General features: G+C 36.3%; 1 protein-coding gene across 6 annotated transcripts; it reads left to right on the plus strand.

Moving 5' to 3' along the window:
- Positions 1-13,798: 13,798 nt before the first annotated feature.
- Positions 13,799-18,181, plus strand: LOC103428733 (calcium-dependent protein kinase 4). Of its 6 annotated transcripts, none has more exons than XM_008366856.4 (9): positions 13,799-14,196; positions 14,622-15,469; positions 15,747-15,890; positions 15,981-16,133; positions 16,618-16,733; positions 16,894-17,061; positions 17,195-17,419; positions 17,646-17,812; positions 17,952-18,181. In XM_008366856.4, exons 2-8 carry the CDS (start codon positions 14,695-14,697, stop codon positions 17,778-17,780), a joined length of 1,716 nt encoding a protein of 571 aa, XP_008365078.3. In that variant the 5' UTR covers positions 13,799-14,196; positions 14,622-14,694; the 3' UTR covers positions 17,781-17,812; positions 17,952-18,181. The 6 variants fall into 6 exon arrangements, with proteins under 6 accessions (XP_008365078.3, XP_070678587.1, XP_070678589.1 ...); XM_070822486.1 differs by having other exon boundaries at positions 17,956-18,181; XM_070822488.1 differs by having other exon boundaries at positions 13,882-14,196; positions 14,724-15,469.
- The last annotated feature ends 95 nt before the right edge of the window (positions 18,182-18,276 follow it).

An 18,276-nucleotide genomic window follows, 5' to 3' on the forward strand; every position in this document is an offset into this window, starting at 1 on the left:
ACATATTTCACTAAAAATAGCACCATTTATTTTTGTGGAAAAATTCGTATCATTCACAAAAATTTCAGATGTGGGCCTTGTGAGTCGTGGCTTCATTTTAAAAGCTTGGTACTTGCAACGTTTTGTTTTCCTATTTTTATAAGTAATGAAATTTAACATTGTGAGAATTCGAAGTGTTTAGGTTGAATTGTTCATACAAAAATTAAAATAATATGTTTAAAAATTATCTTAAAAAAAGTTAACACAAAAAAATAAATTTACCGCGTAATCGAATTACTATATAAATGAATATATAGCTCCAGATAGCACCCCGAGAGTTATATAGTTCCTCATTGGTAAAGATTTTTTTTTATAACATCAAAGAGTCTAGCTCTAAAATCGGCTACATCCACATTTTTGCAGCCCCATATAAAGCCATTCATCAAGAATGTTGTAAGCAAGGATGAATTGGTGATCTTATTTACTTAGTTGCCTTTTCATACATGGGAATTCATCTTTTCAATCAATCTATAGATATAGAAATCTATAATCGAAACTGTTTATACAACTTTTATTTTATCAATATAATTTTTTTTCTTCATGCATACGAAAAAGCAACATAATTAATGGGTGTTAATGTTTAGGTGGACTATTTCAAAGTACCAACGTAGAGTAAAGTGAAGAGTGTTCGCAAAGAGTCAACAAAAATAAAAAGTGACGAGCCATGACATAATGAAATTAACGAGCTAAATAGTCAAAGTCAAAAGTTATAAATTCATTTATGCAAAGCCTCTTATATTCTGTTTAAGCATAACGGCTAGTGTTTGTCAAAGTTTTACATCCTAAGACAAACCCTAAACACACTAAGGCTAACAAGAATGCTCAAGTTTTTTTCCAAGAACAATAGAACTTTGGTTTTTCAATTAAAAAAATAGAAGTGTTAGAAGGCTATTTGGACACTTGGCATGTTTTTAGCAGATCTTGTTGAGCCTATTTTGTTTTCTGTGACATGACTCACTGATACTGTCAGGCAGACTTCTCACTGTAGAGGCAGATTGTTTGCCGTTCTGTTTGTATGTCATTCTCATATCTTTTTATTTTGTGTTATCACGGTAAAGTTATATTAATATTTTATATTAATTTTTTATAGGGATAATAAAACAAAAGGTAATAAAAATATAAAATATTAACGTAATTTAACTTAACTATGATCATACAAATAGAAGAGGATGAGAAAGACATCCAAACAGGAGAGCAGACGATTTGTCTCCTTTCACCATAGCCTTCTTCATGTGCGCAGCCCACTGATTCATGCTGAGCTGATTTAAGTAATGTATTTGTTGAAAAATCCAATCCTACATTAAAAACTTAACAAAATATATTATTACGTTTATAAATGAATGATTTCACAGTTCATTATTATATTATAAAATTATATAATATCGATTTTTTTTCTTTTATAAAACCTAACATATGTCGAGTTGTACAAATAATATATTAAAATAATATTAGTGTGATTAGTAGTAAACTGTTGACCCGACTTTAAGATGTTAAGAACAAGCAGAGATATAGTAGTGAGTTTCCTGGAACCTACATAAAGGCTTAGGTTGCACTTTGGATGCATGCAAGCCGTGAGTCTTGGTTGTAAAGTCTACCAACATGGTCTTGACATTTAAGGGACAAATTGAAAATGCATTTTTGTAAAACGAAAGGCAAGATTACCACCAATCCTTGTGTTCTACTTGGAAACTTTTAATTTAATCGATTTGGCCTTGGTGTTTTATGACGTAAATTTTCTTGTTCAATTTGCTTCAGTTTGACGTTAATTCATTTTGATGTATATAAACAAATTAACCACTCTTTATACTGAAAACATTTTATATGACACAAATATCGTAATCGTGGTATTTCATGTCAATGTATAACATTATTTATATATAAAAAAACTTAAATATATCGTTATATTATTGATACAAAAACTTCAATACTAATATATTCAGCCCATAAAGTCCTTATGCCTATGAAGACCGTAGAGATAATGTCATGGACCAATGCATCAACTAAAACAAGTCAAAGAGTGATACGGCTGCTAAGCTTTAATATGCACAGTGTCCGAGTTGCCATATGCATCTACTAAGTCAAGTCAAAGAGAGGGTTGACTGCAAATTTCTACTACAATTTCAGGGGCCCAGCTGCAAACGTGGGTCATCAACTTCTTTCTGCCTCTTTCCAGCTGTCGAAGATTCATCTGCTTGACGTGAATTTGGACTTGGACATCGACTTGGCTCGCTAGATCTCAATCCGGTATCGTTTTCGGAACTTCTCCATCTTGCGATAGTATTTGGACGATGACCTTCGTCGGAGAAGCAACGGGGTATCTCCGAGAGACGTCGTCGACCCCGTTTTGCAGTGTGGCCTTGAGGTTTCTGAGACGGAGGGCTGCTGGTTGTTATTGATTTTTGTTGTGATGTGAAAATAAGCTCATTTCTGCTGCTTCACGTATTTTTTTTTTTTTTTCATCCAAAATTGTAAAAATAAACTATTTTTATGTGTTTACCAAACATTTTTTTAAACTCAATTTTTTTTAAATCTATTTTTTATAAAAACACTTTAATAACAAATCAATACCAAACCATTTGACTGGATTATTGTGGACCAATCACCAACCCCACCTTCCTCACAGGCTTTGGATTCCCTCACCCAGGGCCGAGTTTGATGAAGACAAGGGGGCACGTGCACCCTTTTGGTTTTTTATTTAAAAAATACACATTTTAAGTTTTAAGAAATTTGCCAACATTATCTTTAAATTTTTTTTTCTTTCAATTTTTCTTTAAACAAACCAATTCAACAAAAGTTAAAAACATCAACATTTCTCTAATTTAATTCTATCACTCGATTCTTATTCAAGATTACTAAATAAAAAAAAACGTATATATTTTAGTGAAACGACACTGTTTTTTAAGGTAAATTTAAAATTAGTAGTTTGTTTATAGCTTTGTGATACACCCCGACCCGGAATGTCCACAAGAACTTCGAATCGAGCTGTGTTGGCCGACATCTGGAAGATGACGAAGCCATGAAGTGTGATGATGTGGAAAAATATGAATAAATTTAAACCTAAGAATGCCTAAATACCAGAGTGCGCTGGTGAGCGGGAATGAACCCACTTCACACGTGACGTTAGAGCATAAGTAAGTACAATAGAGTGGATTGAGAATCATACCATTGAAAGAAATCCCCAATACTAAGATTTGCCACGAATCCTCATCGATAAGAAAGCTCAGCTAATAAAACCTAGAGGGTGAAAACAAAACAAGGGTGAGTGGCCCTGGAAATAAAATTTTAATAGAAACCATCCAAAATGTTATAACCTTTTGCTGCAACACCTGTATAGTTTCCAGAAAAATCATACCATTTATCAATGTGAAATCAAAAGTATATCAATAATCAAGTGCTTAATAACTCATAACTCATACTAGCACGCAAGTCGGAGTCACCTATGGTGACCTGTACGACTGCACCAATATCTCATCAATCAACGCTAGCACATAAGTCGGAGTCACCTATAGTGACTTGTACAACTTATCCATATCTCATCAATCAATGTTATCTCATCAATCAACGCTAGCATATAAGTTGGAGTCACATATAATGACTTGTACGACTTATCCATATCTCATCAATCAATATCTCAGCAATATGTCAACCGGATCCACCTCTTGTGGCCTGTATGACTGAACCCATAGCTCATAACATATCCCTGCACACGAGTCAAAACCACCTATAGTGGTCTGTACGACAGGACTGGGTGTAAATAAGTACGCTCAAATGCTACGATCACGTGAAGACTGTGCAAATAAACGCAGGTCACCTACGAGTCGGAACCACCTTTAGTGGTCTGTATGACAAGACTGTGCACCTACCTTGGATCCAAGGTGAGCATAAGGTGCGGGAGATGAACATCATGTAAAGGACTGTACCCTGACCACGGGTGGGAACACTAATACCAGGATGCATGTTTATGAGATTTAATTACATCTATTATAACATATACGACTCATGGGCAACCTGTACGACAATGTCGGAATTGCCTATCATTACAACATGTACGACAAGGTCAAAGTTGTCTAAAACATACAAGTAGTCATGCCTTAACTCCATCATTTCAACTAATACAATAAACTTACTAGAACTTACCTGGGTGTCATGTGTTCACTTTTGCATTTCAAAGCGTTCACAATAATTATGAGCAGGTAATATACATATGGATATACCATGATGCAATCTAATACTCAACCATGACATAGCATTTTCAATTATATACATGTGTGTGTGTGTGTGTGTGTGTGTATAATATGGCATAAAAATGCATAAGCTGTAACGCCCTACTCCCGAACTATTTATTTTCGGGAATAATTATCGGTGATAATCCCAATTAGACACTAGTTTAATTAACTATCATTACTTACGTTTCCTTACTTCAATTTCTTGGTTCTTCACATATTGATTTATAAACAACATTTAACCACCAAATCATAAGGTTAAATCTCACATTTTCCACCAATCTCTTTCACATTGCTCAATTCCCCAATCAGGGCTATTGTCTGAATTATTTAGTCTCATTTATTGTATGGCTGCATCTAATGTCTACATACCCTAAACAGGGATAAAGTCATTCGTAGTTCACAATAGTATTTCAAAGCATCCACAGTAATCATAAGCAATAATCAATTTATAAACGTTTATGGAATTGTCAATCATATATATATATATATATATATATATTATAATATAATATAATATAATATACGATAGAAAGGAAAAGACCCACTCACTTGAGGTCTGCACTACGACTCCCTAGCACGCATATCAAGACATCACGAACCATCGTCGCCTATGACCAATTATCAAATCACATCTCAGAGTTCTGACCGATAAAATACATAATCTACATAAAACACATCCCTACATAATTCACTTCGGAAGATCTACATTCACGGATTTCCAATTCGTTACTTCCTAAGATTCACATTATGTTCCTATAACCACGTCCTAATGAGTAGAGTAAACTTCAGTCACCCCGACTCGCCAGAAAATCTAACTATTTCTAAAAATTACCAAAATTTATAGGAATGAAGATCTCCATGAGTAGAGTAAACTTTATACTTGCCACGAAGTCCAAAAGTGGACAGAAGATAATCAATTTTGCCCACAAAGCCGACGGGTGCCTAAAACTTCCCGGCGTCGATCCGTCATCTACGGTGGTCCAACGGGGTCAAGGTTGGTTGGTATTTTCTCCTGGGATGATGGGCTACAAAGCCCAAGTGGTGGCATCGGCCATCGCTGTGCCGATTCGCCGAAAAATTGAAAATGGTGGCTGAGCACCTCCAGAACCGTCAACTTTCGTGGCCTCAAACCGCCACATACCGTGGTTAATCAAGGTGGTTCTTGGGTGGATTTTGTAGAAGGGAATGAGAGCTTCAAGATGGTGGTGGTTGCATCAAAAAACTCCATTGGAGTTGGTCGAAATCGGCCTTGGAAAATGGGAGGTCGAACTGGGTTGGGCACGGGTGCACGGGGAGCTTTCCCCCTTATCAAATTTTATTTATTTATTTTTGTTCTTTTCCTTTTCGAATTGGCTGATGCAAAACAGGCTTGGTGAAGTCTGATTGGGTGCCATTTGATTGGTGACCATTCCCACAATGGTGGGAGTTTTTAATTAATTTAAAACTAAATTTTGAATAACCAATTTCAAACGTCTGTAACTATACTGTTATAATCCGGACTCACAAACGGCTTTCGCCTAAGCGTTCGTAGTGACGAGTACTGCGAGGATACGCTAAAAGAATGAGTCCTACATCTTTCTAACCAATGATCAACGAAGGTTAAAATCTTTGCCTGTAGGGCATTTTCGTAAATTCAGGCTTTAAAAATTAATAAAAACATAAAATTAGGGACAGGTTGTCACAATCTACTCCCCTTAAGAAAATTTCGTCCCCGAAATTTGATATCATTTGCTAAAAATAATGCACTCCAGAAGATAGGAAAAAGTATATATATACACATATATAGAAGGAGGAAATCAAGCTAGAGCGGTTGTATAAAAGAAAATGTCATTCCGTCGCGATCAGAGTGCAATGATTCCTCTTTCATGCCTCCAAACTCAGACTTTCCTTCTCCTCTAGTACAATACTAAAATATATAGTCCTTTATAATACATAAAGTAGAAAAATAGATTTATAACCACGTAATGTCGAAGTACGTATATAATAAAGTGAAGTAAAAAAAAAATAGTTGTACTGAAAACAACACAGAAAATAGAAAACTTCACATACACACCTATAGGCGTCAGGTGCCTTGAAGATGAGTGTGTGCTATCTTTAGGTTAAGCCCAATCAATACTAAACGTAGACGGACCTAGATGTACACTTGCTTAACAAGTTCCACAATTAAGTTTTCAATATTACGGTCTGAAACCCGTAATACCAACAACTCACTATTATCTCGATAAATAAGTAATAAATTCTCGAGGTTGCAGTATTACCATCATGTCCCCCATTGGGAAAATACTCATAAATCATCCAATTAGCGTCTCTACCGCGCTCACGTACTGCCCTCCCAGGCGACAACGCAAATAACACACAATTTGCTATATTACAATCTCGATCATTCAACTACATGTTCACAATATTTTCTTGTCAATCATGTGCTATGGATAACATTTTTATAGTACTCCTTAACAATGCCATACTCGAAACCAAAAATTGTAACCGTAGTTACAACCATCTAAAAAAATATAACTATTTATTACAACATACACACCACATAACTCAACAATGCAATTCATAACACGATAATGAGCAGATTCCTATTGAATTTCTCTCAAATTTAGTGAAACTTATGTCAAGAAGGCTAACATAATACTTGAGAATTTGAGGGTCAAATAAGTCCATCAAATTTTAAATACAAGGTAATTGAAATTAATGTATAACATTTCATTACAACGGTAGCTTCTGGAACATTCAGTCACCAACGGTTAAGATTCGTTTAGTAGGGTATTTGTTGGGTTTTTGAGAATTTAATGTTCACGACTAAATGTCAATATCCTAGCAACTCCAGTAGACAATTTGCTTGTTTAAACTAATACAAAGTGTAGTAGGGTAGGCATGAACCTAAAATTGACTAGAATACCTTCCAGCACAAAAAGATGAATATGGAATCCTCCTTAGAATAGACGCTAGTCTAAACGCCCAAGAAATCTGAAAATTTCATGAATGAGGAATTTTACCAAGCTGTCAAAAAGTAGTCCCTTTGGACCAATAAAAAAAATGGGTTAACTTGTCAAGTTGATCTATAAACATCGAAACATCATCATCATCATCACCACATGTACAAGATACCTCGAACCAAAAGTGTATGTTGATATTTCTCAACTCCCTTCATATACAAGAAGTGATTATGACCATTCAAACCCTTTCTTGATATTTTGCAAGTAATGTCAAAACTATACCTGTGAATTCCACTGAGGCGGAATAGGATAGGCCGAAAGTGTTCAAGTATACATAAATCTTTTGCTACATTAAATAGTAATACATTTGCACAATCATGATAATAAAAAAAGTTGATGTAGTTCTTCCATTACCGCTATCAGAATTTAACCTATTTCAAATGAGAATATATTTGAAAAGTCCAAGATTGATAAAGGTCTCTAACACGTTTCTCCACCAGGAAGTATCATTTAGTTTTTCAAATAAAGATAATAACACTTAACTCTAGTCATGAATAAGATGGTTCATTTCGAAAGATTTTAACCGTTGGAAAATCTAAGCAATTCTTCGTCATGTTGCCTCCACACAGTTGAAATATCCAAAGAACACGTCATCATGGATTTCCAAATGATCAATGTCATCAAAAGGTGGAAAGAAAAGGTAAGGTGAGACAATAGTTTATTTGTCAAAAACTTTATTCATAATTAACATCCCAAACCAAACTAATTTTCCTTGGTCAACAACTGAAAACACTACAGTAAAAAAAAGAAATCGATAATAATTTGTCAATAAGTTCGACAAGACCAAAACTTTCTTCTACTACTACCTTTTTGGAGAAAATAAAAGAATATCATTTACGAAATCACATCTCCCAAGAGAAGTACCACTTTACACAAAGGTAATAATTGAGGAATTTGATGTGAAGCTCTTTCACCTTCGCATATAGGTTTGAGATTTCCAAAATAAAGTGTTTAATAACTAAGTTCTTTCAATAAAGTAAGACTTATTTGAAAAGTAAAAGGAAAACTGATATAGGAGTTGTTCGATAAGAAATAGGGAAAAATAAATATGATGTTAACAAGGTGGAAACCCAAGTAAAAAAAAATAAATTGATAATTGATGACAAAGGCAAACATTTTCAAAACGTACTATACCATTAACCTTAGATATAACAATTTTTTTTTTTTTTACTTCCATGCCAATGCTTATCAAAAGGACGAGTATAGCACCAACAGTAATGTAGGAAATTAGGATTGATTGGAGATTCTCTCCCTGAGATACACAATTATCAATATAGTAGCCCTGCTTCAAGGCCATCAACTTATCCCAAATCTACTTCTTTCCTTGGCAGGAAAATTCTTCCCTTATAATTTAGAGGCGTTCGCCAACATAATCTTCTAAAACGTCGACAAGTCGACAAAACCGCCCAAAACTCATGAAAACTAATAAATTTTTTGTATTCGACGAGGTGGCAAGATTCGAAAATTAAGTTTAAGAATCAAGAATGATAACATCATGTGTGTGATGAACGCAATATTGCCCAACTTATGCTCTGATACCAAACTGACACACCTCAACCCGGAATGTCCACAAGGACTTCGAATCGAGCTGTGCTGGCCGACACCTAGAAGGTGACGAAGCCATGAAGTGTGATGATGTGGAAAAATATGAAGAAATTTGAACCTAAGAGTGCCTAAATACCAGAGTACGTTGGTGAGCGGGAATGAACCTACTTCACACGTGACGTTAGAGCATAAGTAAGTACAGTAGTGTGGATTGAGAATCATACCATTGAAAGAAATCCCCAATACTAAGATTTGCCACGAATCCTCATCGATAAGAAAGCTCAGCTAATAAAACCTGGAGGGTGAAAACAAAATAAGGGTGAGTGGCCCTGAAAATAAAATTTTAATAGAAACCATCCAAAATGTTATAACCCCTCGCTGCAACACCTATCTAGTTTCCAGAAAAATCATACCACGTATCAATGTGAAATCAAAAGTATATCAACAGTAAATCCATAAATATACCACAACATAGCATCTCATCAGCAATATCAATAATACTGTGCTTAATAACCCATACTAGCACGCTAGTCGGAGTCACTTATGGTGACCTGCACGACTGCACCCATATCTTATCAATCAACGCTAGCATATAAGTCGAAGTCACCTATAATGACCTGTACGACTTATCCATATCTCATCAATCAATGCTAGCATATAAGTCAGAGTCACTTATAGTGACCTGTACACTTATCCATATCTCATCAATCAACGCTAACATATAAGGTGGAGTCACTTATAGTGACCTGTACGACTTATCCATATCTCATCAATCAATATCTCAGCAATATGTCAACTGGATCCACCTCTTGTGGCCTGTATGGCTGAACCCATAGCTCATCACATATCCCTACACATGAGTCGAAACCACCTATAGTGGTTTGTACGACAAGACTAGGTGTAAATAAGTACGCTCAAGTGCTACGCTCATGTGAAAATTATGCGAATAAACGCGAGTCACCTACAAGTTGGAACCACCCCTAGTGGTCTGTACGACAGGACTGTGCACCTACCTTAGATCTAAGGTGAGCATAAGGTGTGGAAGGTGAACATCACGTGAAGGATTGTGCCTTGGCCACGGGCAGGAGCACTAACACCGGGGTGCAGGTTTATGAGCTTTAATTGTATCTATTATAACATGTATGACTCATGGGCAACTTGTACGACAGTGTCGGAGTTGCCTATCATTGCAACATGTACGACAAGGTCGAAGTTGTCTAAAACATACATGTAGTCATGCCATAACTCCATCATTTCAACTAATACCATAAACTTACAAGAACTTACTTGAGTGTCCTATGTTCACCTTTGCATTTCAAAACGTTCACAATAATTATGAGCATGTAATATACATATGGATATACCATGATGCAATCTAATACTCAACCATGACATGTCATTTTCAATTATATACATACATACATACATACATACATACATACATACATACATACATATATATATATATATATAATATGGCATACAAATGCATAAGCTGTAACGCCCTACTCCCGAACTATTTATTTTCGGGAATAATTATTGGTGATAATCCCAATTAGACACTAGTTTAATTAACTATCATTACTTACGTTTCCTTACTTTAATTTCTTGGTTCTTCACACATTGATTTATGAACAACATTTAACCACCAAATCATAAGGTTAAATCTCACATTTTCCACCAATCTCCTTCACATTGCTCAATTCCCCAAACAAGGCTATTGTCTCAATTATTGTATGGCTACATCTAACGTCTCATTAGACTGCCTACATACCCTAAACAGGGATCAAGCCATTCGTAGTTCACAATAGTATTTCAAAGCATTCACAATAATCATAAGCAATAATCAATTTATAAACGTTTATGGAATTGTCAATCATATATATATATATATATATATATATATAATATACAATAGAAAGGAAAAGTCCCACTCACCTGAGGTCCGCGCTACGACTCCCTAGCACGCATATCGAGACATCACGAACCATTGTCGCCTGTGATCAATTATCAAATCACATCTCACAGTTTTGACCGGTAAAATACATAATCTACATAAAACACATCCCTACGTAATTCACTTCGGAAGATCTGCATTCACGGATTTCCGATCCGTTACTTCCTAATATTCACATTATGTTCCTATAACCACGTCCTAATGTTTCATTATGATCCAACGGTCAGATCTCCGCCAATTGCCAAAATCAAGTGGCGGTCAACATTTTATTTTATGAACTTACAAATCCAATTCGGGAAGATCCGTACATTAGATTCCCAATCCATAAGTTTCTATGGTTCTCAAATATTACGTACTATAACATATTAAAGTTTGGTGACGATCCAACGGTTGGATAGTCGGTTCATATAATGACCAATTAACGCAACGTAAAGAATTTAGGTTCCAACAATCAACCTACGTCATATAATTACCAAAACTAAGCTCAAGGCATCTAATTCAGCCTAAGAATAACATTGACTGCCCCCTGGCCACGCGTTGCCGTGGGTGGCGGTCAGCCCCCTTGACTCGCCGGAAAATCCAACTATTTCCAAAAATTACCAAAATTTACAGTAATGGAGGTCTTAATGAGTAGAGTAAACTTTATACCTGCCACAAAGTCCAAAAGTGGACGGAAGATAGTCAATTTTTACCACAAAGACGACGGGTGCCTAAAACTTCCTAGCGTCGATCTGTCGTCTGCAGTGGTCCAACGAGGTCAAGGTTGGTTGGTATTTGCTCCTGGAATGATGGGCTACAAAGCCCAAGTGGTGGCATCGGCCATCGCTTTGCCGATTCGCCGAAAAATTGAAAAGGGTGGCCTGAGCATCGCGAGAACCGTCAACTTTCATGGCCTTAAACTGCCACATACCGTGGTTAATCAAGGTGGTTCTTGGGTGGGTTTTGTAGAGGGGAATGAGAGCTTCAAGATGGTAGTGGTTGTATCGAAAAACTGCATCGGAGTTGGCCGGAATCGGCCTTGGAAAATGGGAGGTCGAACTGGGTTGGGCACGGGTGCACGAGGAGCTTCCCCCCCCCTTATCAATTTTTTTTTTTGTTCTTTTCCTTTTCGAATTGGCTGATGCAAAACGGGCTTGGTGAAGTCTGATTGGGTGCCATTTGAAAGGAAACAATTTGATTGGTGACCATTCCCACAATGGTGGGAGTTTTTAATTAATTTAAAACTAAATTTTGAATAACCAATTTCAAACGTCCGTAACTATACCGTTATAATCCGGACTCGCAAACGGTTTTCGCCTGTGCATTCGTAGTGACAAGTACTGCGAGGATACGCTAAAAGAATGAGTCCTACGTCCTTCTAACCAATGGTCAACAAAGGTTAAAATATTTGCCTATAAGGCATTTTCGTAAATTCACACTTAAAAATTAATAAAAACGTAAAATTAGAGACGGGTTGTCACACTTTGTCCTTGCCCTCACTTACGAGCTAGCCAATAGAAAATAAAAACTATTCCATTTATAATAGAAAAATAGTTTGGTTTAGTTATATGTTTACCATTTTAGGGTTAGAAAATTGAGTCTTGAAAAATGGTTAAATGAACGGCAAGCACACCGTCATGGTGGAATTTCACTAGTTCCGTTTGTATTGCAAAATTTTCCATATTTTTATCCATCAAATATAGAAGCTCTTTAATCTATTTTTTGATAAAATAATTTCACATGTATTAAAAAAGAAGAAGAAAGCTGTTCATATACAGTCAAAGGGCCTTCGGTTCCCAATCACACCAAAAAAGAATGATGCGTGTAAATTTGTGTTGGCCTTTTTTGTTGTTCTTATCAAATGGCATTGTATATTATTATTATATTTTTTTTTTGGAAAAGTTGTATATTTTAATTTTGAAGTTTAATAAATCACAAACCATAATCAAGGATAAAATGGTGATCTTGTTTAGCTAACCACCCTTTCATATATAGAACTTCATCATATTTTTAAGTGAACTTTAATGAAAAACTCCTGGTACTATTTACTTTAACGAAAAATCACATTTTTATACTAAAAAGTCAATTATGGTATTATTCACTTTACCTTTTATTTTATCCTTTTCGTTAAAACTCAAAGTTTTCAAGTTTTTTTCATTAGTTTTCCTTATTTTTAATCTATATATAGATAGATATAGGAATCTGTAATCGAAATTGTACGACAACTTTTATCAACATACTTTTTATCCAAGCATATGAAAAAAGCAACATAATGGGTGTTAACGTGAAAAGTTCTTAAATATAATGTTTGGGTGAGGTACCAAGTGAAAAGAAGAGGGTTCAGGTCTCAGAGTCGACAGGTTAAGAGTGACGAGATCGAAACAGAATGAAACCAACCAGTTAAATAGTTAAATAGTCAAAGTCCAAATTTGTAAATCTACCAAATGCAAAGCAATTTGGCCAATGTTTATTTCATATTCAGGTTAAATACAGTTGTTATAAAGACGAGACGTTTGACAAAATATTTTAAAAAGTCGATGCAAGATAAGTAACTGAGACCAAATAGCATCAACGTTTTCTGGTTAAGTATAGTTGTTACAACGGCAAGAAGATTGTCAAAATGTTTCAAAAAGTGCGGAAATTTGTTTTTTTTCTAAATCTGCCAGTAAAAACGAGCATTTCATAAATCATGATGATCAATCAATCTATACTTCTTCTTTTTTTCATTAAACAAAGAAAAAAAAAACTGGAGCAACAGTTTGGCCTGCCCAAAAAAAACAAAACAGTGTGTAATTTGTCCAGATAATCAAAACACCGCCACTGACAAAATCTGTCCGTATTTAGCTGCTACATTTATCCACCCAGAAAAACCAGCTCGAACATCTTGACCAACACTCACCGCGTGTTCCCCACGCACCAATCACACTCGCATTCTCGGGACCAATCCCCACCCATAATCTCGGAACTCACTTTCACCGCGGATCCACCGTCAAATCAAGGTGGTAATTTTTCCTGTTTTTTAACCCCCGCCCAGTTCCTCGAAGCTGCCTATCTATGCATTGTCCAGACAAAAATATATGAATAGCAAAAACGCGTTTATAAATTAGCTGTTATGCGGTTTTTTTATTTAATTAAATTATTAAAAAAATAAAAAAGAAGAGAGAGAGAGAGAGTGTGTGAGGAGTGAGAGGGGAGGAGAGGTTAATAGCTGGTCAGCACTCACCTCCGATGTTTCCCAGCAGCACCATCCTAAAATAACCAAAAAATATATAATTTTGGAAAGCCCCCAAAAGCTTTTTGATTGATTTTTTAGATCACCAACATCCAATCTTGCTAATCAACCATAATTTATCGCTTTGGAGAGTTGTTTGCATCATTTTCTTCTTCTTCTTCTCCTCCTGCCCCTTTGATTTGATTCGTTCGACCATCCATTCCGTCTTTTCAACTGGTAAAGTGTCCCCATCTTCTCTTTCTCTCTCTAAATAATGTGTCTGCTTTCTTGCTTTAATCTGACCTTTTGTATCTGAATCTTGGGTTTTTTGCTTTTCTGGTTGATGGGTTGTTTTGTTTGTGCTTAAAGATTTGATCTTTGTGGTTAGTTGTTAATCTATTGCTGATTTATTTGCAATAATCTTATGAGTTATGGATTTGTATGATGGAAAAAGTAGAGAAAATGAAAAGGGTTCTTTTTGGGGTGCATGAAAATTTCAATTTCTATTCTTTGCTTGCTTTCTGGGTTTGTGATTATAGATTCATATGAACTGTGGGGTCCATGTTTCTGATCTGCATATTATGATGGTGTGATTTTCTTGGATTTTTTTTTTTTCAGCCATGATTGTTGATTGTTTTATGCACTTTTTGTATGGTGGACAGTGTGAATTGATGAGAAATCAATTGGGTGAGGGAAAGTCTGTTAAAAAGTCCTGAGGGGATTTGTAATTGTTTCATGGGCAACACATGCCGTGGATCTTTCAGGGGGAAATATTTTCAGGGCTCCAACCAGCCCGAAGAGCAATCTGCTTCCGTTTCCAAGCGCAACACCTCGTCTGACCATTCGAATTCTGACCACTCCCAGTCCAGTTTGAAATCGCAGCACCGCGGTCAGCAAGAATTCTCCAAAGACAGCCCCAAACCCAAAACCAACAATAGTCATCCACCCCTCATAAGTCCCAGGAAAGATAACATCATGAGGAGAAGTGCTGATAACCAAAGTTATTATGTGTTGGGTCACAAGACGGCCAACATTCGTGATCTTTACACGTTGGGTCATAAATTAGGACAGGGACAATTTGGGACTACGTATTTATGCACCGAGATTGCTACTGGCAGTCAGTATGCGTGTAAGTCTATCTCCAAGAGGAAGTTGATCTCGAAGGAGGATGTGGACGATGTTAGAAGGGAGATTCAGATAATGCACCATTTGGCTGGTCACAAGAATATTGTGACAATCAAGGGCGCTTATGAGGATTCACTGTATGTTCATATTGTAATGGAGCTTTGTGGCGGGGGTGAGTTGTTTGATCGCATTATCCAGAGGGGACATTACAGTGAGAGAAAGGCAGCTGAGTTGACACGGATTATTGTTGGTGTTGTTGAAGCTTGCCATTCACTTGGTGTCATGCATAGAGATCTGAAACCCGAAAACTTCTTGTTGGTTAACAAGGACAACGATTTTTCTCTCAAGGCCATTGATTTTGGACTCTCCGTTTTCTTCAAACCAGGTAAACAAACAAAAATAATTTCATTTCGTTTTGTTGATTTTAGATATGATGTGAGTTTACTTCACTTAATATTGATCAAATAGTAATATGGCTTATCTTAGATCTTGTTCACGTAGATTTTAGTAGCTGGACTTGTGTTGCCTGTATATAGTAATAAAATTTCATTAATTCCTGTTTATTGCTACTGCCCCTAGACAATTATTGAACTGGAATGCATGTAGTGTCCTCCTTGTCATTTAGAAACCAATGTTTGTTTACACTATTACGTCCTTTCCAGGTCAAGTTTTCACTGATGTGGTTGGAAGCCCATATTATGTTGCTCCGGAGGTACTCCTCAAGCATTATGGACCAGAAGCAGATGTGTGGACTGCAGGAGTTATACTGTATATTCTGCTCAGTGGTGTGCCGCCATTTTGGGCAGGTAGTGGTGGCTTCATATTTTAACAAAACAGAGATTACTCCATGTTTTCTGTTACTGAATAGTTTTACCTGTTTGGTGATTGGTATACAGAAACCCAGCAGGGGATATTTGATGCGGTCTTGAAGGGATATATAGACTTTGAATCAGAGCCATGGCCTTTAATATCTAACAGTGCAAAAGACCTAATCCGGAAGATGCTATGTTCTAGGCCTTCAGACCGCTTAACTGCACATGAAGTGCTATGTATGTTTAACCTCTCTTAGCAGTTTAAGTTATTTAGTTACAATATTGTGCATGATTTAGTGCGACCAGAAATAGGTAGCTTATTTGTCATTACCACTACGTGCACAACATTTGTTGATAAATTATGCCCTGAAATTTGTTAAGCAGCTGAGACACCAAAACACGGTTGTCTAAGCTCAAGCCCTTTGAGTTTATTTCTGAATTTGAATTTGGCACATTCAATGTTTAAAGAAAAACGACTACTTTTTCTGTAGCGAAATTTTCCATAAAGAAATAAACTTTCAAAGTCTGCCTTGATTTTATCCATTTGAAGTGTATGGCGTGGGAAATTTTGCTTCGTTTTCAAAATTTCCTTTTCAATGCGTGGGTTCTCAAATTTTAGGAAATGAACAACCAGAAAGATTCTGTTGAAGTGGAATTAACAATAATTGTCCAGTATATGTTGCACACTTTTTGCTTTTAAGTGATGAATTTTCATTTTTAGGTCACCCTTGGATTTGTGAAAATGGGGTTGCTCCTGATAGAGCACTAGATCCAGCTGTACTTTCTCGTCTCAAAACGTTTTCTGCTATGAACAAGTTAAAGAAGATGGCTCTACGGGTAAGTGCATGGGAGACTGGAACACCTTGTTTGACATTTCTATCAGATTTAGTATTTTCTTGTAAAGAAAAATTTATACGTGACGTTGACTTTTGGCATGCCCCTTAACAAGAATGCTACAACTTATGCTTAAGGTATTTTTGGCTATATGTTATATCAGGTAATAGCTGAAAGGCTATCTGAGGAGGAGATTGCTGGACTCAGAGAGATGTTTCAGGCTATGGATACTGATAATAGTGGTGCAATAACATTTGACGAACTTAAAGCTGGTTTGCGGAGATACGGCTCTACCATGAAGGATACAGAGATACGTGATCTTATGGATGCGGTAAGATGCTTGTTTCCAAACAGAATCATCTGTAGCTGGCTTGCCTACTAGTCTAATTCTCAATTTTGTGGTTATTTATCTTCAACTTTGTTTATGTTTCACAAAGCTAAGCATTTTTTTTGTTCTTTCCCAGGCTGATGTGGACAACAGTGGAACAATTGATTATGGGGAATTTATAGCTGCTACAGTTCATCTTAACAAACTAGAACGTGAAGAACATCTGGTTGCAGCCTTCCGATACTTTGATAAGGATGGAAGTGGTTATATTACGGTTGATGAGCTCCAGCAAGCTTGTACAGAACATCACATGACTGACGTCCTTCTTGAAGATATTATAAAAGAAGTTGATCAGGATAATGTAAGTCGCCAAAATTTCATAAGGGAATTGCATCATTCTTCAAATACTTGAATCATCTAGTAATTGTTAAGCTTATATGAGCAACCAAATATATTTACGACTCTTATGGCCATGTGTTAGATCCCCAAAAATGGTTTGATGGAGCATCATGTATTGTACAATCGTCTTTGTAGATTTAGACTTGTTATTGGTTTTACTCAAAGATTCAATAATGTCCCGCATGCAGGATGGAAGGATTGACTACGGTGAGTTTGTCGCCATGATGCAAAAGGGCAATGTGAAAGGCAACATGCCAATTGGAAGACGGACCATGAGGAACAGTCTAAATTTGAGCATGAGAGATGCACCAGGAGCTTATTAGCTTCCAACTAAGCACGCCAGCATCATGTAAAGGTATCCTTCTCCGCATATCTATGTATCCAGATAGCTTCATTTGTACAGAATATTGTCCCAAACAGATGCTATGCCTTTTTCCTCTACGCTTAACGCTACGTGCTTAACGCTACGTGATTAATCTTTCGATATCCTGTAGGCAGGTTGTACAGCAAAGTCAGAAGAGGAGGAGATTTGGTGGTAGAAGATTGAGAAGCAAATTTTAATTCCTCAACTCGAAATAGAGATTCGAATAGGGAGACGTAACATTTTGAGAGTTGGGAGATTTCTGTTGTTTTTTTATTTTGTTAAGTGATGCCTTTTGTATTGCTGTATGATGATCAAACAATATTTGGACAGTGGGAAGTGTTATTTCAAGATTCTAACGTATTTTTGTGTGTGGGTGAAGAAGGTAAATAACTCCAGGCTCCCAGCACATGAGTACAATTTACAACATTGAAAAGGGGCTGCAAAAGAAAGAAAAA

This window comes from Malus domestica, chromosome 05 (assembly GCF_042453785.1).
Source record: "Malus domestica chromosome 05, GDT2T_hap1".
In the NCBI taxonomy this organism is placed as follows: domain Eukaryota; kingdom Viridiplantae; phylum Streptophyta; class Magnoliopsida; order Rosales; family Rosaceae; genus Malus; species Malus domestica.